Genomic DNA, 22,773 nt, shown 5'->3' on the forward strand with positions numbered 1-22,773 from the left:
ATTGGCTGGTTCTGTCCACCATAATAGGGACTGTAGAACGGAGGACGGGAGCCGAATCCGTTTGGTAGGTGGATCTCTCTGTGGTCGGAACATCCCGTTGAAGAATAACTGAGGAGGATGTAGTCGGAGTTTGGCATGTGGAACCACGGCGATGGATTCTGCCATGTGTCCCAACAGGCTTTGAATAGATCAGGCAGGAACAGTCCCTTCTCGTCGAATCCGAGAGATGCGCCAAGCGATAGCATGTTGTCTGTCTTGAAGAAGAAAGGCTCTTGTCACCATAGAATCCACCCGGGCTCCGATAAAGTTGATCGTCTGTGTAGGGAGAAGACTTCTGTTGATTAATGCAGAGTCCAAGGTCTTGTAATAGAGCACAAGTAGTATATCCGAATTCCACATAGTTGAAGGTGTGCGCAGACAGGAGCCATACACTTCGTAAAAACTCTTGGTGCAGTGGCTAATCCAAATGGTAACACCTTGAATTCGTAGATTTCAGAGGCTACCACAAAACGAAGGAAGTGCCTATGACGTGGATGTATCGTAATATGAAAATAGGCATCCTTCAAATCCAGCAATGCGAACCAATCCCCTCTCCCCAGCAACAGAAGGATATTTTGGAGTGTGATCATCTGAAACTTCTTTGGTGTTATGAATCTATTGAGAGCTTTCAGGTCCAATATCAGTCGGAGACCCCCATCTCGTTTCGGGACCGTAAAATATCTGGAATAGAATCCGTGGAGTCCTTCCAATAACAATAAGCGACGAACAGCTCCTTTAGCAAGGAGTTGGCGAATCTCATCCAACAGTACCTACGAGGTCGGTGTAAACTGGATAGGATTCGGTGATGGAACAACGTCGAATTCAATTCTATATCCATGCTGGATGATGGATAACACCCACCCGTCAGATGTAATGGACTCCCAAGTGGGGAGCTGACTTTTCAGCCGGTCCCCAAATGAGAGGGGGGAGGGTGAAATTGGGAGGAGAGGAAAGGTTCGTTTGCCCCAGCAGCGCTGATGCCTATCCCTGTCAAAGCAGCAGCGGCCTTGCTGGAAGCGCTGGGACGGTTGCTGTCTGCGGCGTTGTTGGCATTGGTGTGGTTGTTGTTGCTGAGGCTGGTATTGTTGGTGGTATTGTGGACGGGACCATGACCTCTTATGGCGAGGCTGGGATTGCAGTTCCATATGACGGGCCGTCATTCTGGATTCGTGGATCTTTTTTAATTTGCTATCTGTCTTCGCATTGAAGAGACCGGATCCATCGAACGGCATCTCCTCAATTCTCTGCTTCATTTCTTTTGGGAAGTTGCAATTACGCAACCAGGCATGTCTGGGAAGAGAAATGGCACCAACGAGCGACCTCAAATCAGTATCTACATGGTGCCTTGCTGTAGAAAGTTGTTGCACCGCCACTTGCATAGCTTCCTTAACAAAGGTTTTCGCCAGCTTGCCCTGGTTGCCTGGGAAGGTGGCAATGATACTGTCTAGGCACTGCATGAGGAAATATTGATAGCGCGCCAAGGTCACCTCGTAATTTGAAATCCGTAATCTGAGGCCAGAAGCCGCGTATGCTGGCACGCGAGGGAGTCAACTTTTCTTCCCTCCTTATCGCGAGGCGAGGTGTGTCCACGTGCTTCCCAGCCCTGAGAAGATTCCACAACAACCGCGTTCAGCTTGGGGTGGCGGAGGAGGAATGGAATATCCCCCTCCCGAACCCGGTACATGGACTCATATTTACGTGAAGTCGGTTGTGGATGAGCCAGGAGGTCCCATGGTTGAGTCATCGCCTGCCGTAGAGTTGTTATAAACGGTAAGGCGATGGAGGTGGGTTGTTTGCCCCTGACCACATCATAAAAACGGTTGGTGCTCGGTCCTGGTTGTTGGTGGGCTTCGATGTCGAGCAACTTCACTAGCCTGGTCATTAGCTCAGTGAAGGAGATGTACAGTTCTTCGGGTGACCCCGGGCCTTGCGAAGTAACCGCTGCATCTGGCGAAGTTGAGTCAACCTCAGATTCGTCTGATTCCATCCAGTAAGGAGGTGGGGCACTGGAAGAGGAATCTCCTGGTGAGCCTGATCTGCCGCTCTCTCTAGATGGGGCCCTCGGGGCATCTCTGGGTGTAGAATGAAAACGATCCCGAGGAGCTGGCAGCAAGGCTCGTCCTCTGGAAACCGGATAATAGCCCACGGATTGGTACTCTTCCCGTCTTGGAGTGGAGGAGTATCGGGATTGGTACCAGTCATCGGATTTGGCATCCGAAGAATGGCTCCTACGGCTTCTCGGAGGAGAGATGGTGATGTTGGTATCCAGAGGGACGGGCAGCATTGGTGCTGGAGACCAAGCTCTCGGTGGAGAATTTCTTATTTCACCATCCGATATTGAACCACGCCGTGGGTCCTGAAGTAGTTCAGCTGCCGGTCGGCGTGGTGAGCCTGGTGGAGTGACCCTCATAGCCGCCTGGATGGTCGGGACCGAGGGGGTCAATTCCGTGACCGGAGTCGGAATCGAGGAGGTTGCCGAACCCGAGTGCCGATGCTTTGTATGCTTGGGATTCCTCGGTTTCTTAACCCGCTTGCCAGCCTTATCTTTTTTGGCCTTCTTATGCACAGGATGCTTTTCCGGGTCACTGTGCTTCCTCTTTTCCTTTTGTTTCCTTGGTAGGGAAACAGGCTGATCGGCCATACTAGAAGCACCTTCTTCAGAAGGGTGTGAGGGCGGAGCAATGGAGGAAGAGGCCGGGCGCTGCAGCAGATCAGCCGAAGTTGGACAGCCTTCGGGTGGAGCCACAGTTGTGGGAGGCTTAGCCACCAGCCAGTCTGATTGGAGGAGAGCCTGGTCCCACAAGAGTTTGCGGAGGCGGTTCTCCCGATTCTTCCTCGCCTGTTTGGAGAAGGCCAAGCAGTGGCCGCATTTATCTGTCCTGTGCCCTTTCCCCAGGCAAAGGAGGCACAGGTCATGCGGATCCGCAGTGGGAATTTTAGAGCCACACTTCCCACATTTGTGGAACGCCACCTGTTGCGCCATCATAGAAAAAGAAAAGAAGGAGATAGTAAAGCGGGAGAATAATATTTTTTGGGGGGTTTTTTAGGAACGAGAGAGAGAAGTGAGAAAGCAAGAACTAAGTGAAATACTAACAGTAACACGAACAAGGGAATACTAACTTGGTAAGAAAAAGGGAGAAGTTTTTCAACAAGCAAGAGAGGTAAGTAACGATCTAAGCGAGAGCGAAGCGGCACGAGGCACAATGAACGGCGGTCGCAAAGACTGGAAAATGGCGGATACTCCGCTCCTTATATAATACTAGCGGGGAGGGGGAGCGGAGCTTCCCGCCAAAACCGTTAGCTGTTAATCTTCCGGCCAAAGGCACTGCGCAGGCTCAGAACCCATCTGTGTGATGCACAGAGGCCACGACGAAGAAGAGCTCCTCTCCTGCCTGCTGTCTCTGCTCTGTTCCCAGGGAGAATAACAGCGCCAGCTGGGAACCAATTTTGTCAAGAAAATTGTTTTTCTAAATTGCAGTCTTGATAAATTTGAATAACAGCACAGCTTTGTTTAAATAAATTATGGCTGAAGTAAAAGACTTCAATGCATCACTGAGAGAAGTGCAGAAGGGAACATCACTGGGGGGAGGGGTTACAACTCTTCCACCCTTACACACACACCTCACGACCACCTCCTTTTTTTCTGTTCGAGGAAGATCTTGAGACTTGAAAAGAGAATTGAGACTTGACTTGAAATTTTTTTTTGCAATACTTGAGTCTTGCACGTGAAAGTAAAGACTTGAGAATTGACTTGAGACTTGGAGTAAAGGACTTGAACACATCACTGGTATACTGTAATCTTGATTCCATGCATTAAATATTTTGTTGTAAGGTAGAGCTATATATTCTTCACAGCCACATTCAGATCTACAATTTATATTTCATAGAATCATCATAGAATAGTTGGCTTGAAGGGGCCAAGGCGGCCATCGGGTCCAACCCCCTGCTGGCACAGCACACCAGGTACACCATCCTACTCAGGTAACTGCCTAGCATCTTCTTGAATGTCTCTAGTGTATGAGAGCACGCAACCTCTCTTGGCAACTGTTGTATTGCTCTTACAACTAGAAATTTCTTGGGTCTAGCCTACACCTGGTGCATCGTAGTTTAAGTTCATTGTTCCATGTCCTACAATGTGGGATGAATAAGAGGTATTTGTGACAGCTTTTGAGGTACCTGTAGAGTGCTATTGTGTCAGCTTGTAGTTTTCTCAATGCTGAACAGGCTCAGTTCTTTCAGCCTCTAATCATAAGGCTGATTTTCTAGGTCAGAAGTCTAGGTCAGAAGTACACTGATCATCTTTGTTGCCCTCCTCTTAACCCTCCCCAGATTTTCAGCATCCTTTTTAAACCTGGGTGTTCCTCTGTCCATTTGGGTGGTAACCAGTCAAGGAATGAGATTAGGTTGGTTTGACATGACTTATTCTGCTTTCTTATTATTTTTATGCTTATTATACCATTCTCTCACTGCAAACCCATTTCAGTCACACCACAATATGAAATCCTTTCCAAAACTGTGAGTAGTAATGAAAAAATACTGGTTTAACAAAACTTTATTCTTAATGTCAATATTAACTTGAAAGTTCAATACAATATAATGCAATCTTTACTATAGTATCTCTCTACAAAAATGTGAACAAACAGCACGTTTTCCAAAGTTTGTACACAGTACATAAAAAATCTTGCTGCTTATTCAGTACTGTCATGATTGTTGGTTTTATACCTCAAACTTTCAGAAGTCTAAAAATAGATTTCCTTTATTTTTCACACTTCCAAGTAAATACAGTACAGCAAGGCCAGAAAAGTCCACTCTTAGTAGTTCTAACATAAGTTGTAGATGAAAAACTCTGTGAGTAGTTCTAAGTGTTCTCTGCTATTGCTATTGCAAGCAGTTTGTTTGTTTGTTTAATAAAAGGTCTTGAGAAATACACTGATCTGAACACTATGCTACCTTTGCAATGATGTATTAGGCCTTCCATTTATTAGCGTACACACATCTTCCCACCTCATTAATCTTTGTGGTAGTAGATGTAACACTGACAGATATCTCAGTCTCTTTCAGCGAGAGAGGCATTAGAGGAATACCAAATAATGCCAGTCACTTAGGCTTTGCTTGAACCATGCTGGGATTACATGAACACCTGGTTAGGGAATTGGCTAGATTTCTATAAAGTTTGATCAACTAAAAGCACAATTCTACGCATGTTTAAGAGAAATGCCCTACCATTCCTAGCATGCTGGGCTTCAATTTGATCCAAGTCCATGTTCCTAAAGCAGCCTTCCCCAACATGGTATCCTCCAGATGTGTAACACTACAGCTCCTAGCATTCCACAAGTATGGCTGTTCTAAAGTCCAAAAAGTCCCATTTTCCAGCTGCTGCTTTGCCTGGACATGTGAGTGTGAAATTCAATAACAAGCCCTCTTACAAGATTTCCTTTCTTCCTCATTATCACATTTAATCAATAAAACAAATGTAAATCAGTGCAAGCTTAAGAGAATTTATGACTAATATTCTTGCTAAGTTATGCTCATTCATTCCAGTGTTTAAAATATATTTCTGGTCATTGACTGGGGAGATTTGTATCAGCACAAAGGATGATAACCTCTACATTTGCATGATCTTTTCTGACTGAGAGTTTAAACTTGGCCCAGGTTGCCAATTCTCACTCTCACTGGTTCAACTCAATTCAACCAATGATTAAAGTAGTTCTCAGTCCCACTAAAAAATTGAAATTGAAAGCTTTTCTGTAATGGAGATATAATTGTCTACAGTAGACAATACCCAGGAGTGAAGTTTCCATAGGGTACTTTATCTGTTCCGTTGTCAGAGACACGTGCTTGACAGCCTCTTTACAAAGAGTTAAGTAAAGAGCTATTTTCTGAAAATAACATCATGACTCACTGGGCCAGACAATGCCACAGAACAAGTGTGTAGGAAACTTGAATTGTTATTCTTTTGATTTCCAATTTCTCTTTACTTTGGTATCATGGAAAAAATTCAAACAATTTTTAGACCTTTTGAATTAAATGTCTTTTCTTGGGTTCTTTCTACTCAAGTGGCCTGACTACACTTTAAACTACCTCTAAATATGGAATCCCTTTATAATATGTTTCAAAGAACTAACTATAGATACCAGTTTAAATACCAGAGTGTTGGTAGCTGATTATGGTATTTGTAAGTTCTGAAGCCGTCCGAACTCTTCATTTGGCCCTGACTCATCACAACATCGAACTGGAACACTGCCTTTACAGGTGCATGTGGACTTGTACAGAGCAAAAGGAGGAAGCAGAGCCATTTTCAGAGAGATAATGTGCCCATTAAGTAAACAGTCATCTTCATGGTTTGCCAGTAGGACTATGACAGTTATAGGCTATTGCCCAATAATGCCACCAGCACAGACTGATTTCATTTCCACAGCAATTCTAATGTATGTCTTGTAAGATCACCAGAACTCTGCTTATAAACCAGGGTTAAAGTTGATGGATGCTGCAAGAGCTTTACTCAGAGCATTGTGCTTCATGTAGTGAGGGCGTTTTCTGTATCACTATGTAGTTAGGGATCTGTGCTGAGTGTGTAGTTCAAGAATCTCCAGCTAAATTCAAGAATTCATGCCAATATTTTCATTCAGACCTAGAAGAAGGAAAAAAGTTGGGTATGTTATCTGTCTGAAGCAGGGATGTCAAACGTCTTTCTTGAGAGCCAGTGCAGTGTATCAGTTGGAGTGGTGCTTTGGGACACAGGAGGTCTGAGTACTAGTCCTACTTGACCATGGAGCTCATGGGGTGACTTCAGGCCAGTCAGTGACCTTCATCCTAACCTACCTCATAGAGTTGCCATGAGAACAAAATGGAGAGGAAGAGGAGGAGGATCATGTAAGCCACCTTGGATTCCTCACAGCAGGAAAGTTATGATATAAATATGGAAGTAACAACTACAACACAACAATCTGACTTGATTTCAGAGACACTTCAAAGGCCAATTTTAGTGGTTAGAGGAGCCAACAGTAGAAGGGGCGGGGCAAACATTCCCTTAGTATAGAAGCTCATAGTTCCAGTAAGTGCCCTTGGTATAGGTATTTCAGCCTTTTAGAATGGGGAAAACCAGAAAACCACAAAATTGGTGAGCAGGGGGCTGGGGCTGGGGTGGGGGGCAAGGTGCAGGGGATGGGCCATCTGGAGACAATTTGGGGCTGGACTGGTTCGGATTTCCCTAAAGCACACCCACCCCATCAGTCTAAGGAGGGGAAAAGCCAAGATTGCTTACTTTATAAAACAGCATTGAACTGAAACTGCAATTCTAATAGTAATTATGCAGAGGTAAGGTTTCACTGAATCGAAGATTTGTTTCCCAGTACACTTGCTCCATTGGGCTTGAACTGCACATATTATAACTTCCTTGATTATAGATGTGAGCAATTCCTGTTTTGTCTGACTTGCATTTTTATTTCTCACCAAAATGTTGCCGTGGCCCCTCACAAGAACCCCTTGATCGCAGTGTTCAGCATTCTTGCCTGTTTTGTTCCAGCTGTGCATGAGTATTATGTCTTGTGTAATGGCTTGCATATATTCCTTCTGGGATGTTTTGGGAGATTTTTTACAGCACCAGGTTTATGCAAATGAGGCAAATATATCTGTAGATTAATTACAGCTTTTGACAAATACGTAACACACACCCAAAAAAAAAAAAAACCCAAATAAAGCTGCTGAACAGCAAAACAGGATACTGAAAAAAGGAGCCAACTATGGCCCTATTCACACACAACCACCACCCAGCAGTTCAAAAACTGATGGATCGTTATGCACAAGTGAACATGCTGCTTGCGGGGTGCACGCCTCTTACAATTCAGTGCATAACCCATGATCAGCTCTTTGGTAGGCTGTGCCATGTGCCATGCAGACCCACAGTGCTAGATTGCTTAGGAGCCCCATGTTTAATAGTTTACGTAACAGATTACTACATGTTTTAAAAATATGTATTTTAAAAGGTATTTCAGTGTACTGTATGCTATATCTTTTATTTCATCCAGTGTGCTTGTAGGGCTGGGCAGTGGGGGATCTAGAGCAGGGGTAGGCATCTTGGTACCCTCCATAACCCTATAACCCCCATGCTGGCCAGGGCTGATGGAAAATGTAGTCTGAAACAGCTGGAGGACAGTGAGTTGTCTACTTCTGATCTAAGGAGAATAAATGGGGACAAATTGGAAAAGATCTATCTGCAAAGTTTAGAAAAAATGTGAGTTGAAAAACAGCAAATAGGTCTTCTGTGCAAACATGGGCAACTAAAAGGACAAATGCACCATAAACAGAGACAGTTTGATGATTTTATTTGCAAGCCTGTGTGTGCATATGATTCAGTACCTTTCTTTTTACACTTTCCCCTAATAAACATAGCATAGAGGAGAAGAGGGTGGGTAAATGTCAAATTTTGCAAATGTACTGAAGCCAATACTTGGTGAACAAGCAAAATTAGTTATGGCTGAAATTAGTTCCTGGTTCCAAATGTTTTCATTCAGCACAAAGCTGCATGAGCAGCTTGCATAAGGAATATGTATGCCACCAAAAATCATACGCTGACAAAACAGAAGACTGTCTCCTTCCAAATGTTTTGGAATTATATGCAGCCCAATCTTCATTTTTGTCCAAACAGTTTTCATCAGCTGCTCCCAGGCCAATCTCTCTGTGTTAAATGGCTTAAGAGCACGATCCTCTGCATGTTTAGTCAGGAAAAAGTCTATAATGCTGAGCATGCCCCAGACAGCATAGCTTATTTCTCTCTCCAAACTTGCACAGGATTACAGCTTCAGGAATTAATGATGTGCATCTCCAAATCAACTCTGTCATTTGGAGTGACCGAAAGTACAGTAGTTTATTTTTCACATTCTAAGGTAATCATGGTTTATGAACAGGCAAGCAGTGCCCCCTGGAGGCACTCACTAGGGCTTGACTTCATTTCCAGATGTGCACATGTGGATAAGCCTCTTTTTGCCATACTTCAACTAAATGGCTAAAATCCTTAACTAACCCTACAATTCTTAAGAAGGTGAAAGCAGCTTCTGAATACATTTCTAATTGGCAAACTTCCTTTCTTACATCAGAGCTGTAAATGCTCTCACCATTCAACAAAACAGACCAGCTTTCACTGGTCTTGGATTCCCATAAAGTATCACTTCAGCACTGTCTCCTGGGAGACATCAAACTCAGGAGATCAAAGATGCTGTCACAGAACTGAGAACCAGCAGCCGGCTTCAGCTGTGTAGCATCTGAATGGGGCAGTGCACACAAGCGATTAATTATATTTTCAGGAACACAATATGCCGCTGTCAGCCAATACGTCCCTTGTCACTAACCTTTTGCAGCAGCAGAAGAGTGATATTGGTCCCTCATCTTCTAATCTGTACCTTCCAGAGTTTGGTAGATCTTTGCATTGTGCTATGAATGCGTGAAGTTCAGTTTCTGGAAAACCTTCTTGCTGGTAATGCTAAAAAGTGTTGTGATTTAGCATAAATATGCTTCAACTTAAATTACTGTAGACAAATTCATGAAGTACTGTCATTTTAACAACTGTTGATCAGCCTATCTCTTCCCTTATATGCAAAAGAGAGGTTGTAGATAGATCCACAGATCGAAAAGCACATCCAAGGAAGAGCATCAGAGCAGGTTAATGTATATTGAGGACCCACAAGGTATGCAGAAAAAAATCTTTGCCCTTTATTCCCATCATCACTTCCCCAACCTCCAAACACAGCCTGGATTAGAACTGGTCATGCACAGAGTGACTGCATTCACATGACACACTAACCCACCATGGCTATTAAATCCCTCTTTGCAAATCCCTCCCCAGTGCTCCTCCATTTTGCCACTGTTCCTGAGGTTCCACCACATGATGATCCGCAAAATGCTTTTTTCAGAAGTCCTTGAAACTTACAACTGGATGTAAGGTATACATTGGTTCTCTAAAATAATGGTCCATACCTACCTTAACTGTTTCATATGTATCTGTAATAAGGGCAATGAAGAGACTCAGAACCATGTAAATAAACAGGCTAATGAAAGAGTAGAGGTAGATCCGACTGAATAGCCAAACCAAATAGCTTTTCTGCTGCATTTTAGCAAACGTGGCGAACATGTCATCTCCATTGATCAAAGAGAAGAGACACTCAGAAACCATGTTCAAGGAGCGGAACTTGGAGAGAAGAAGCCAAAAACAAGACAAAAATTGATCATTAATTATAGAACATTCTAGAAGTTTACAGTGTATTTGCAAGATAAGCTGCAATAAACATTGCATATTTCATTTGAAGACACTGTCACACTTAATAGAAATTTGAATACTAGTGCATTTGGACAGTAACTTATTCTGGGATTGTTTGCATGTACAGTAACCTGCATATTCATGGACAGGCAAACAAACATTCTAATCAGAGGTAATATTTGATAGTTAATAGTTTAGTCATGGAGAGGACTAAAAGTAAAGTTTATTTCAATGGGATTTAAATTGATCATGACCAACCTAAGTCACACTGAGTTCAATGGTCTACTTTGAATCCAACCAAATATTTGTGCTAAATTGCACAGAATTCAGTTTATAACTAAGGAGATAGAACAGCCTCTACAGGTGTGTCAGCAACACACACATCTCCTGTATGTTTTTATGGGAAGATTTAACATTTGCAGAAAGAACACAGAGAATTTAGACACAAGCCTTAAAACAGATGAATAAATGAACAGCAACTGCAATGTAGATTACGGTACCTTGACATGATAAGGGCCCAGCACAATCCAGCCACAGAAACAATAACCCAGATAAATCATAGCAGCACAACAGCAAAACCGAATGACATTGGGCAATGCTGCACGTAGTGTCAAAATAAGCAGCTGCAAGAAAAAAAGCCCAAACCCCAAGTTGCCAATTAGATTTCATCCACATATTAATTACAACTAGATTGCAACAGTAAAATACAAAGAATACCAACACCCTGGAGGCCCCAGAAAAGCCTTACATTGTACTTTTGAAAGAAGCCCAAGTAGCGAATGACTCCAAGCCAGACGAGCATGGTAGATGTTCCTAAGAGGATACTGCAGACATCATAGCTCGTTAAACTCTGCATGGAATAGAGAAGATAAAAACAGAATTAGACAAATAATTTGCTCCTTTTCTATATGTGCTCCTTCCCAAAGCCAGAGCATTGTCACTGTGGTACAAAGAAAGGTGAATTGTATAGAAATCAGATTATGCTTGTGGCAGCGGTGAAAGTAAAATGGATTTGGGGCAAATCCTGCCACAAAAATGTTTTTGGAAAACCTTGTCAAACTTTAGTTCCAATCAAAGATAATGTTTGATAGATATGTAGCATACACTTCTTGGAAGCTAGTCTAGATAAAATCTCTATTTACTGCAGGGATGAGCCCAAAAGCAGTATTTTCAGGATGTAAATAGTTACTCAGAAATGTCTTTACAGAGGATTAGAAGCTCAGGCCTGGGGCAAATGTTGCTCTTTTGGGAACAGGGGGCATGCAAAAAGCCACAGCCCATTCTGTCTCCTTTTCCTGTATTACTGGGTAGCTAGTATTATTATTATTATTTATATTTCTATACCACCCATAGATGAAGCTGTCTGGGTGGTTCACAACATTGAAGTCCCCCATCCAGATTCCAACCAGGCCTGACGCTGCTTAGTTTCCAAGATGAGGTGTGATCAGGCCCTTCAAGCTACATGGAAGCTACATGTATTCTGTTATTCTGAATAACAGAATAAGCTATTCTGGCTTCCATGCAGTTTTTATTGCAATTTAAAGGGTTGACAGCCCCTCCTAATACTTAGTTAAAGCTCTTAGTAAAGAGCTTTAATCTGAAATATGCTTGCGTTTCTGCTCCCAATTGCTTTTGCCTTACCCCCACCACTAGAATGTGGCCTCCAAGCCTCATCTACAGTAGAATTCAGCTCCAAGGCTGAATGTTCTACAGCCTTGCTGAACAGTCAGTGTGATGCAGTGGTTAACAGCATGGGAATAGGACTCAAAAGATCTGGGTTCTAGTCTCCACTCAGCCATGGAGCCAAGTGGGTGACTTTGGGCCAGTCACAGACTGTCAGTCCAACTTAACTCATGGGGTGGTCGTTGTGGGGATAAGATTGAAAGGAAATAATTATGCAATTTGCCCTGAGTTTGTTGAAAGAAAACAAGGAGGAATATTAAACAAACAAGGACCCTAATCTAAGGGATAAGGGGCTTTTATGTTTCCTGAACCAGCAATTGATAGTGCCAAATAATGTTCCATGAAAGCACTGCCTTTTCTCCTCCTTTTCCCCGCATGACATGAATGTGAGGGGAAATTTGCTGTCATACAAAAGCTGAGCTTCTCCCTGAAAATACGGACTCCACATGGTAGGATATTAAAATGAGAGCATTCAGGGTCTTGTGAGGAATGAGCTTTTAAAATGCTTAACCTAAATTGCCAAATTAAATACTAGTTCAATTAGGAGGAGTTTCAGAGCAAAGGAAGAGGCTGCATGCAAGTACATGTTTTGTTTTCTATCCAGCATACAAGCATCTTACCTTGGCCTGTATTTCCATTTTTAGTGTAGAACCAATTATGGTTAACACATCACTAATTATGATCATAATATACCATCCATTGACAAATTCCATCAGATCAGTGAAAGATACCTCTTTCTTATAATGATTCTGGAAAAAGGACACAAATTCCTGAGGAGGTAGGAGAGAAAAGACAAATTGCCATTAAGACGTTTCAGTGGTACTTTTTAGGAAACAGTAACAAACTTAAACTCACCCTCTGTAGACGAATTCCTTTAATTACAGATCTTGTGCAGAGAATCAGTGATGCTAAACAAGTCAATATGACAAAGGCATCAAAGATCATCATGTAGTGGGTATTCTTTTGAACTGGAAGAGAAAAAATGGCCAACATTTGGCCATTTGATTTACGTTTATATACATTCTGGTAATCTTGATTCCCTCTTAGATTCCACACCCATTCCTGTCCTTAAATATGTAGTTATAGGCTTACTTTTATTTGTGAATTACAGAGCTGTTGAATGGAATAAAATCTTGGCACAATGAAGCTTAGATTCCATGGGACCCAGTGTTGTATAGTGGTTAGTGTTGGACTAGGTCTCAATAAATCTAGATTCTAATCCCCACTCAGCCATAAATTGGACCAATCACAGACTTTCAGCCCAACCTACCTCACACGGTGGCTGTTGTGATAATAAAATGAAGAGGAGAACCTTGTAAGCCACCTTTGGTTCCTTATAAGAGGAATAAAGGTGGGACATAAATGCAGTGTGTTATAGTAATAGTATTAAATAGATCTATAAACGTATTAATCAAGCCAATTCTACTCATTGCATAGGTCCTAAGTTTCCATTTCATGTTTAAATGGTTGACTAGATGACAATTTCTTTCACTCATTACCCTGTAAAATGCTTGTGCTTGCTAGGTGAGGACCAGTATCCTTTTTTTGTGAGAACACCTGTACAATGTGAACACATGGTATATTCATGTATTCATACACTGTTGTCCAAGATGTTACCATCGCTCTTAAAATGCTTACATGCAGAGCTTTTCTGGAGAAAGGCTAATCATTTAAAGAAAGGTAGTGACCTAGATTTTAAGACCAGGCACAAAGTTTCATCTGTCATATTCACAGAGGCCTGAAAGGTCAAAGTGACATGTGTAAAGAGTTGCACATAGACTCATAGAACAGTAGTCAGGAAGGACCAGAAGGCCATTGGGTCCAGTCCCCTGCTATGGCAGTACACTAATTATACCATCCTATTCGGATGACTGTCCAGACGCTTTTTGAACGTCTCCAGCAAGGGAGAACCCACAGCTTCCCCAGGAAATAGATTGCACTGTTGTACTGCTCTGACAGTGAGGAAACCAGCCTAAATCTGGTTTCTTTTAACTTAAGTCCATTAAGTCTGCACTCTGGAAAGAATGGGAAGAGGTCTTTTCCTTCCTCTTTGTGGCAGCCTTTCAGGAGCTTGTGGAGTGCTATCATATCACTCCTCAGTCTTCTCTTCTTGTAGATGAACATGCTTATCCTCTCAATCTTTCTTCATAGGGCTTGGCCACCAGTCCTACATTTCTTTGAGTGCCTTTCTGAGGTCCCAAGTACATTTGACATGACATTAAATGCATCTAACCTGAAAGTCTGTTGTTATTTAAATGCAAACTACATCAGCTAGGGTGGAATGAACTCCTTTCCTGTGATTTTTAAGAAAATCACTCTTGAAGCTGGTATTTGCTTTGAAGGGTGGGGAGGGGGGAGTTCTTCATTGGGACTAGTGGGACATTTTCTCCCAATGCCATGACTACAGCACGGAAGGAAAGGGTTAAAATGCCACCTCCACTCCTGCTCAGATCCTCAACTGGTGCATTTTGCTCTTTCTAATCCGATGCTAAAGATTATTTAACCATATGGGTAGTTACATCCTGTACAAATAGGGAAAAGTGAGAAAGGTGAAATAATTACTTACTTGATCCAGAAACATGCCAGTCTTTGCATTCCTTGATGGCAATATCATTATCTAAGCTTATTTTAATTCTTCCACTATGTGCTTTGTTATCAAACACTATCTGGAAGTGAGAGAGGGAAAGAGGGACAGGGAGAATATTTATATTAAAATGTTACTTTATTTCAGCATTTACATTCTTCACAGACAGCTATAAGGCCTCCTGTAATGTTGACACACCATGAAAGCAGAGTGAATTTGCAAAATATTCTTCTTGCAAGGAATGCAAAGATTAAAATTTAGCTTTAAGCACAGCTTTAAAATAGAGGCGACCTATGTGATGAGTGCTTCATGCCATTAGCTGCATGAAAGTGCTTCCATGTAGATAAGACAGGGTGCCCCTGTGATGCCCACTTTTCCTTTTAAGATGACAAACAGGTATCTAGCCATGCAGAGCAAGGTGCTACAGCAGTCAGAATGCTGCAGAGGAGTTTAGGAGATCCAGGTTCCAGTTCTGATTTGCCATGAAGGTCACTGGGTGACTGTGGGCTAGTCAGAGACTCCCAGCCAGAACCTCCTGGCACTCAATACTGATGCCTGCCCTTGGGACCTGTTTAAACTCTCCCCTCCAACCTTCTGCTGAGTGCTCCAGTCTGCATCTGAGTTTGGAATCCACCATTTTATAGTTTCCCACAATCTCCAGGAGTAAATTACATCATAGGTACTGTAGGAAATTAAAAGAACTGCTCACTGCCCGGCACCGATTGGAATGCTGCCGCCACCAATATAGCTTCTGTGAGGAGAGCTTCTTTACTGTTTCTACTCCTAATCTTATTCTAGCGCCACATCCATCACCACACAAAAAAAAGTTCCACGAGCCTTAATAGTGTTTGAGAAATATTTGCATAGGGGACTAAATTATTGATTTTAAAAGGCAGCCATTTGTCTCTACAGTAGAAATCAGCAACCAGCATCCCCTGAAACAGATTTAGGCTCATGATAAGTTAGCCCATCTACCACCCTTCCTTAAGTTGCCAACAAGACACAGAAACAGTCCATCTTGAGATGACATGTTGAGGTGGTCCTGGGTCCATCAGTACCTCAAAGTAGTTTGTCAGAGAAAGGAAGGGGAAGGGGGAAGGGAAGGGAGGGAAGAGAAGCCTAATTCCTGTACTAGTGGGATTGTTCTAATTCAAGCAGCTACTTACTGTCAGAGTGAAATCATAGCAATCTGGGAGTTCATGATGACGGACAGTCTGAAGATTGATGGCCTTCAGTTTGAATGTGAGCTGCACAGTCACAAGTCTGGAAGACAGTTTAGAATTTTATTTCACTATGACCAACAACATGAACATTTGCAAGCAGCCAATGTTTTAGCTCACCTATGGAAATCCAAGGTGAAATTGAAAGCGCCCCTCCCCAGTGTCTTGTTTTCCAAATGCAACATTGGTTCCACATAAAAACATTCTGTAACAAGAAGAAAGGCAGCTTATATGAGAGGTGTTCAGCATCCCACATGCTAAAGAAGAGTCTAGAAAATCAACAATTTGTCCAGTAGGCTGGATTTCACCCTCAGCAGCCCTAGCACATTTTATTCAGTATTTTATTCAGTATTCAGAGTAAAGCTTTTACTTACACTTGCAAGGAACTGTACAAAGTACCTACAAAGACACTTCCATTATATCAAATTGCAGATACTTTCATTATATTGTGAACATTCATTGATTTATGTCTATCAAATTTATTGATAAACATTTAATCTACTGTTTTAATAAGAAATGGAAACAATAACTGCAGTGGGAATCAGAGAAAATTATCCAATGCCTTTTGTTGTTGTTCAGCTGTTCAGTTGTGTCCAACTATAGGCAATCCCGTGGGACAAATTTTGCCACACTTTCCAATCCTGTGCCACCTCTTTCAGCTGAGCCTCTGACCCGCATCCTCTTTGATGGGGTCTAACCACCTTGCTCTTTGGTGACCTACTTTTCTGTAGCTGCTGAACATTCCAAGCATTATAACTTTTTCTAATGAGCTTGATCTCATATCATGGCCCAAATACATGAGTCTCAGCTTTGTTATCTTGCCAACCAGCGACACATCTGGTTCAATATGCCCTAACACAGTGGTCGGATATCAACGCACATAGGGGCATTGCACATGCTCAGGAGTAGCGGCGCCAGGCGATGACATCACGAGCCGCAACTCCTTAGCCGCAACTCATCCGAGCTTTCGCATGGCTGCTCAGTGCACTGCCAAGGATATATATATTTGCTTAGACTGGCTGTGAGGTGTTTTTTCTAAACTAAAACCTCAGTTTTCAGGTTTTGTTGTAGTGTTGGCACTTTGCGATAAACAAGTGGGTTTTGGGTTGCAGTTTGGGCACTCAGTCTCTAAAAGGTTCGCCATCACTGCCCTAGCACCTGGTTGTTCGTGACTCCCTCTGTCCATGTGCAGGAGCCTCCACTAACACCATAGTTCAAATGAGTCCATTTTCCTCTTGTCTAGCTTTTTCATTGTCTAACTTTCACAACCGTAGGTTGCGATAGGAAAAATGACCACTCGGACCAATCTGCACTTGGTTGCTAAGCTGATGTTCTTGTTTTCCACTCCCGATTCATGCTTGTCATTGCCAAACAACCTAGTGAAATCCGTCACTTTATTTCTGGACTGCATTCACCACTGTGAGTAATCAGTGATCCCAGGAAAGTGAATTCCTCTACACATTCAGTTTCCACATTATCAACTGCTATCTTGATGACTTCATTCTGTGCCTTTGTCAAGATCTTCATCTTTTTGATGTTCAGGAGGCCGAACTTCTCACTCTCTTCTTTGGTTCTTTGGATCAATTGCTTTAGACCTTCCTGGGTTTCTGAGAGGATTTTGTGTCATCAGCATATGCTGATGGTTCTTCCTCTTTGTCCCTACTTTTGATTCTTCAAGATTGACATCTTCCTCATGATTACTTCAGCATACAAGTTGAACAGAAAAGGGAAGAGCATACATCCTTGTTGGACTTTTCTCTCTTGAACCAATCTGTGTCCCATATGGTGTTCTTACAGCTGCTCGCTGGTTTGTATATAGTGACTGCAGCAACCTGACCAGATGTGTTGGTACCCCCAGGTCTTTTAGTGCTTTCCACAACTTGTCATGATTAATGCAGTCAAAGGCTTTCCTGTAGTCAATAAAGGACAGGTAAGTGTTCTTTTGATATTCCTGAGATTTCTTCATAATCCAGCGCAAATTTGCAGTATGGCTGTGAGTGCCCCAGTCTCTTCAGAAGCCTGCTTGGACTTCAGACAGCTCCCTTTCTTCGACAGATGCTAGGCATTGTATAATTTTAAGGAGAATTTTGCTAGCATGAGGCATGAGGACAATTGTGCAGTAGTTAAGTCCTTTGAGTCGCCCTTTTTTTGGAATGGGAATGAAGATTAAGTGCTTACAATTCTCTGGCCATGTGCTGGTTTCTCAGATTTTCTGGCATAAGCCTGCTATGGTTCTGATTGGTACTTGCTTCGGCAACTCTGCAGGGATGTTGTCAATGCCTGGTGCTTTGTTGTTTGGCAGCTGAGTTATTGCCCATGCTAGCTCTTCCTCAAGAAAGGCTGGTTCTATTTCTATCTTGGCTTCATCGTCCGCATTTTACTGCTTTTGGTGTATAGCGCTTTAGTGTATTCTAGCCATCTGTTCTTGATGTTTTGTTGATCAGACAGTTCTTTCCTTTCTTTGTTTTTTATAATTGCTCTGCATGCACTGAAAGCTGTTCAAATTCATTTAACTTGTGCATATGTATTCCTGGTATAACCGTTGTTGCAGTCCTCTTCTACCTGTGTGTGTTTCTGATCTCAGCAAGTCTCATTGTCTTTCCTGGCTTCACTCTGGAAATCCGCATCCAAAATCCTATGGAGCACTTCCCAAACAATGCCTTATACCAAGGCTCCTCAAACTTTTCCAACAGGGGGCCAGTTGAAAGGTGCCCGCAATGGGTGTGAGCCGCCAAGGCGGTGCTGGCGGGGGGGCGGGGGGGGCTGGGGAGCGTGCGGGCGCACAGCAAGGTGGGGGTAGAGGGCACGCGGGGTGATGCAGCCGCTTGCTTGAGCAGAGATCATTTTCTCTGAGTGAGTCCAAAACGATCTCCCCGCGAGCAAGCCGCTGCCGAGCGTGCACATGAGGAGATCCTTTCTCCAAGTGAATCCTAACCACTCTCCATGTGAGCAAGCCATGCACGCACACGCAGTGACTGCAAAACCTCTGCGGCGGGCTGGCTAAGTGGTCATGGCAGGCCGGATCCGGCCCACAGGCCATAGTTTGAGGACCTATGCCTTATACCATAGCCTTAATATTTCCCCATACACAAAAGTCTTCCTCTTAAGTAATTTTTAGAAATCATTACATGTCTGACATCTGCACTAGGGCATTGGTGGAATACTTCAGTATGTACAAATAGCCCAAGACATTGCTCTGCCTGGGAAAAACCACTGAATGGCTCCCCAGTCCCAGTAACTATTGCACAATAAACAATCCAGGCATATTAGGAACATAGCCAGCTGTCCTATACCAAGACAGAGCCTTGGTCCATCTAGACCAGTGCTGTCAACACTGAGTGGCAAGGGCTCTCCAGGGTTTTTTTTCCAGCCCTTTCTGGATATTCCAGGGATGAAAGCTGGGACTTTTTGTATGCAAAGCATGTGTTCTTCCATGGAGCCATGGCCCTTCCTAAGTTATTTTGTTCCAAGAGGCTTAAAACCCCAATAATTTGCTGCCCTTCCATGTAGCCAAATTCTGCTGTCTGAAGCAGCTGCTTCACTCTGCCTTAATGCTGACCTTACCTGTACACTGTCATTTCCCTTCCAAAGCAGATTATCTTGGTTCCCACTGTGATGAAGCAAAGGACTGGCCCTCTCATACAGATGCATGGCCACAGTCCAAAGCATTTCATACCACACAGGCCTAAGTTCCTTGTCTCATAGGAGGAAATCTCCCTGTATACTGGACTCACAGAGAGCAACAGTTGGTACTACATTTTATGACTGGGAAATTGAATTTTTTCCCCCAGTACTGTAAGACTTAGAATCATAGAATAGTACAAGTTGGAAGGGACATGAAGGCCATCAGGTCCAACCCTGTGCTGTTGCAGGACACTGAATTACACCATCCAATTCAGATGGCTGTCCATTTTTTTTAATGTCTCCAGTGTGGGAGAGCCCAACACCTCTCTAGGCCACTGTTGTATTGCTCTAACGGTGAGGAAGCTTTTCCTGCTATCTAGCCTGAATCTGGGATGTCACAGCTTGAATTAATTATTCTGTGTCCTACACTCTGGCATCAGCAAGAAGAGATCTTGACCTTCCTTTTTCTGACAGCCTTTGACATACTTATAAAGATACTTATGCACCTCTCTCTCTCTCTCTCTCTCTCTCTCTCACACACACACACACACACTCTGATTTGAGTAGTTAAGAGTGTCACCCTTTTCAATTTCTGGGTCAATATCAAAAGTGTCGTTTCCAGGGCAGATGTTTCCTCGCTTGTAGAAGTACTGGCATATTGCCATAGGTGTCTCTTCAGCTCCTCTCTTTTCATAGGCATGATTTCCAATAGATACAGTGTGCAGCTGTAAATACTAAGCCAGAAACAACAGCTAGTTAGTGAACGCTGAACATGCCAAACAATTAAGAAGGGTCCAAGGCCCTGCTCTCTGTCCTGTTGATACAAGGTCAGTCAGGCACGTGCAAGAGACAAGATGTTTTCAGCAGTGGTGCCAAAGCTTGGGAACATCCTTCCTCTGGATGTCTGCCAGCCTCTTTCTCTGTTGGTTTATAGGTGTCTTTTAAAAGGCCATCGTTTTTCAACACACTAGGACTGTGTCAACGTAAACCTGCTGGCTTGATGTTGTTACATGCGATTATTTATCTGTGACATTTGTAACTGTTTGTTACTTGTACTTTTATTTATTGTCATGCCTTTGCTTTTTGTTTAATTGCAAACAGTTTTGAATGATTCCCATAAAAGGAGCAGCATCGGCAACAATAATAATCTCCAACTGATACTAAGAACATTGAAATCAATACTAAAAGTTTCTTAAACAGATTTAGGGTTCATCTCAGCTACATTAGAATTTACTGGGCACAGTTACATTTGCATGGACAAAGTCTGTGAGATCAGAGCCTACACTTCAATGGGTATCTCATTTGCTTCCTGTAATTATTTAGTGAAATAATGGAAAATTCATTCAGTCCATTAAGCATTTTTCATGGGAAGTTCCCCTAAACAAACCTAAATGACTGAAAGTTTGCAGTTTCTTTTTACAGAGTGACAGCAAGTGATGCTTGGCCTCAGCAATAAGGTGGGAACCAATCTAGGCCAATTAACTATTTATATATTTATAGATGTATTACATCTCTAATTTGCTCAGCAACTGAAGTTCTCAAGTTCTCTACAGTATCTTGATATAAGTAATCATCTGTGTGTGGAGTTCTGATCTGGATCTCAGTTTGGCACATAAGCATGGCAAGGTCTAGTCGCCACACTACACAGCAATGCTGAGGAACCTGTGATTTTTCTGTGACCTTGTACAGCTGTCTTCCTGGAGACAGGAAAACAAAATGTGACAATGAATGGACATGGTCTGATCGATCTAGTGTTCTTTTGTTCGCACCAATTGTTAACCATATGGGGCAGATGGGTAGCCAATCAAGAACTGAACTAGTTCAAAAGGCACACAAAAATCTATCACAACCCAGTTTCCCAGTGTCGTGGTGAAAAAATGGATTGCATGATACTCCATAGCATCAAACAGGAACTTGTTTTAAGTAGACATCTTCACGTAGTTATATAACTGCTTTTGGGTGCAATCCTATGCAAGTTTAGACAGAAAAAAGGCCTACAGCTCTCAGCATGCCCTAAGTCACTGGTCATGTTAGCTGGGACTAATGGAAGTTGAAATCAATACACCTGGAGGGTACCAGGTTGGGCTAGGCTGGGTTAGAGTGTTGAACTAAAACTGGCAAGATCAAGGATCAACTCTCCACTCAGTCATGAAGCTCAGTGGGTGACGTTGGGTCAATTACTATCTCTTAGCCTAACCCACAAAACAGGATTATTGTGTAGGTAAAATGGAGGGGAGGGGGAATCTATGCATGTCATCTTATGCTCACCAGAGGAAAGGCAGGACACAAATGTGAAACATAATGCAGAAAACAGAATTGTTTGCTCTACTGCTTATTTCTGTTCAGTTACTGTTCTGATCATAACTATTTTGGGGTAGCAACTTGGTGCTTAAAGCTTGACTTAAATTTAGTGGGCAATTTTACCCTTGCATAAGATCATTCCTATTGCTATACAGCACAACAAAAACAGTTACCTGGTTTATTGCAAAGGAGATCTGGTCGTAGACATCCATTTGTGTATAAACTGCATAGGTGTCATCCATTCTGTCTGTATAGCCTTTCAGGAAGAGATGTTTAAAAGCCACTGTGTTTTCTTCCTTAAATTCAACCACCATTTGGTTGCTTAACCCAAACACAACAAGCTGAGACCATCAAAAAAAAAAAAAAGAAGAAGAAGCCACCAAAGTAATTTTTGTTTTAGATTCCAGACAATGTTGGATTTTAGCAGTTTAAAAGTTACATCTTTCTCTTTACTTGCAAAAAGGCAGCACTTCATTATTCAGTCTTTCCCACCCTTCCAGACATTTTGGACTACAACTTCCATTTACTAGGCTGGCTGAGATTATGGGACATACAGTCCAGCACATTTAGAGGGTGTCAGGCTGGGGAAAGGCTCAATTGCTAGAACGCCCAAAAGTGAAGACAGCATAATGGCTAGAAAATTGGCCATCAGGAGCATGTCTCTTCCCCTCCTTTTCTCTCCCCAGTGAACAGGATGGCATACAGTGTATCACCTAAGTGAGTACACCCCTCACATTTTGTAAATATTTTATTATATCTTTTCATGTGACAACCCTGAAGAAATGACACTTTGCTACAATGTAAAGTAGTGAGTATACAGCTTGTATAACAGTGTAAATTTGCTGTCCCCTCAAAATAACTCAACACACAGCCATTAATGTCTAAACCGCTGGCAACAAAAGTGAGTACACCCCTAAGTGAAACTGTCCAAATTGGGCATTATTAGCCATTTTCCCTCCCCGGTGTCATGTGACTCATTAGTGTTACAAGGTCTCAGGTGTGAATGGGGAGCAGTTGTGTTAGATTTGGTGTTATCACTCTCACTCTCTCATACTGGTCACTGGAAGTTC

At 42.7% G+C, this 22,773-nt stretch overlaps 1 protein-coding gene across 1 annotated transcript in view; it reads right to left on the minus strand.

Moving 5' to 3' along the window:
- Positions 1 to 6,467: 6,467 nt before the first annotated feature.
- Positions 6,468 to 22,773, minus strand: part of MCOLN3 (mucolipin TRP cation channel 3) — a 20,778-nt gene continuing 4,472 nt past the window's right edge. Inside the window, exons 2-13 of the mRNA XM_044432444.1 lie at positions 21,877 to 22,044; positions 19,983 to 20,136; positions 15,899 to 15,983; positions 15,725 to 15,821; positions 14,541 to 14,640; positions 12,830 to 12,942; positions 12,595 to 12,744; positions 11,040 to 11,141; positions 10,792 to 10,914; positions 10,016 to 10,222; positions 9,387 to 9,517; positions 6,468 to 6,670 (exon numbers count right to left, since the gene is read on the minus strand). Of these exons, the coding sequence (XP_044288379.1) occupies positions 6,661 to 6,670; positions 9,387 to 9,517; positions 10,016 to 10,222; positions 10,792 to 10,914; positions 11,040 to 11,141; positions 12,595 to 12,744; positions 12,830 to 12,942; positions 14,541 to 14,640; positions 15,725 to 15,821; positions 15,899 to 15,983; positions 19,983 to 20,136; positions 21,877 to 22,044 (1,440 nt within the window). The 3' untranslated portion in view covers positions 6,468 to 6,660. The remainder of the gene's footprint in view (positions 6,671 to 9,386; positions 9,518 to 10,015; positions 10,223 to 10,791; positions 10,915 to 11,039; positions 11,142 to 12,594; positions 12,745 to 12,829; positions 12,943 to 14,540; positions 14,641 to 15,724; positions 15,822 to 15,898; positions 15,984 to 19,982; positions 20,137 to 21,876; positions 22,045 to 22,773) is intronic.

The sequence above is a fragment of the Varanus komodoensis genome, unplaced genomic scaffold (genome assembly GCF_004798865.1).
Source record: "Varanus komodoensis strain SLA01 unplaced genomic scaffold, ASM479886v1 scaffold24, whole genome shotgun sequence".
Classification (NCBI taxonomy): domain Eukaryota; kingdom Metazoa; phylum Chordata; class Lepidosauria; order Squamata; family Varanidae; genus Varanus; species Varanus komodoensis.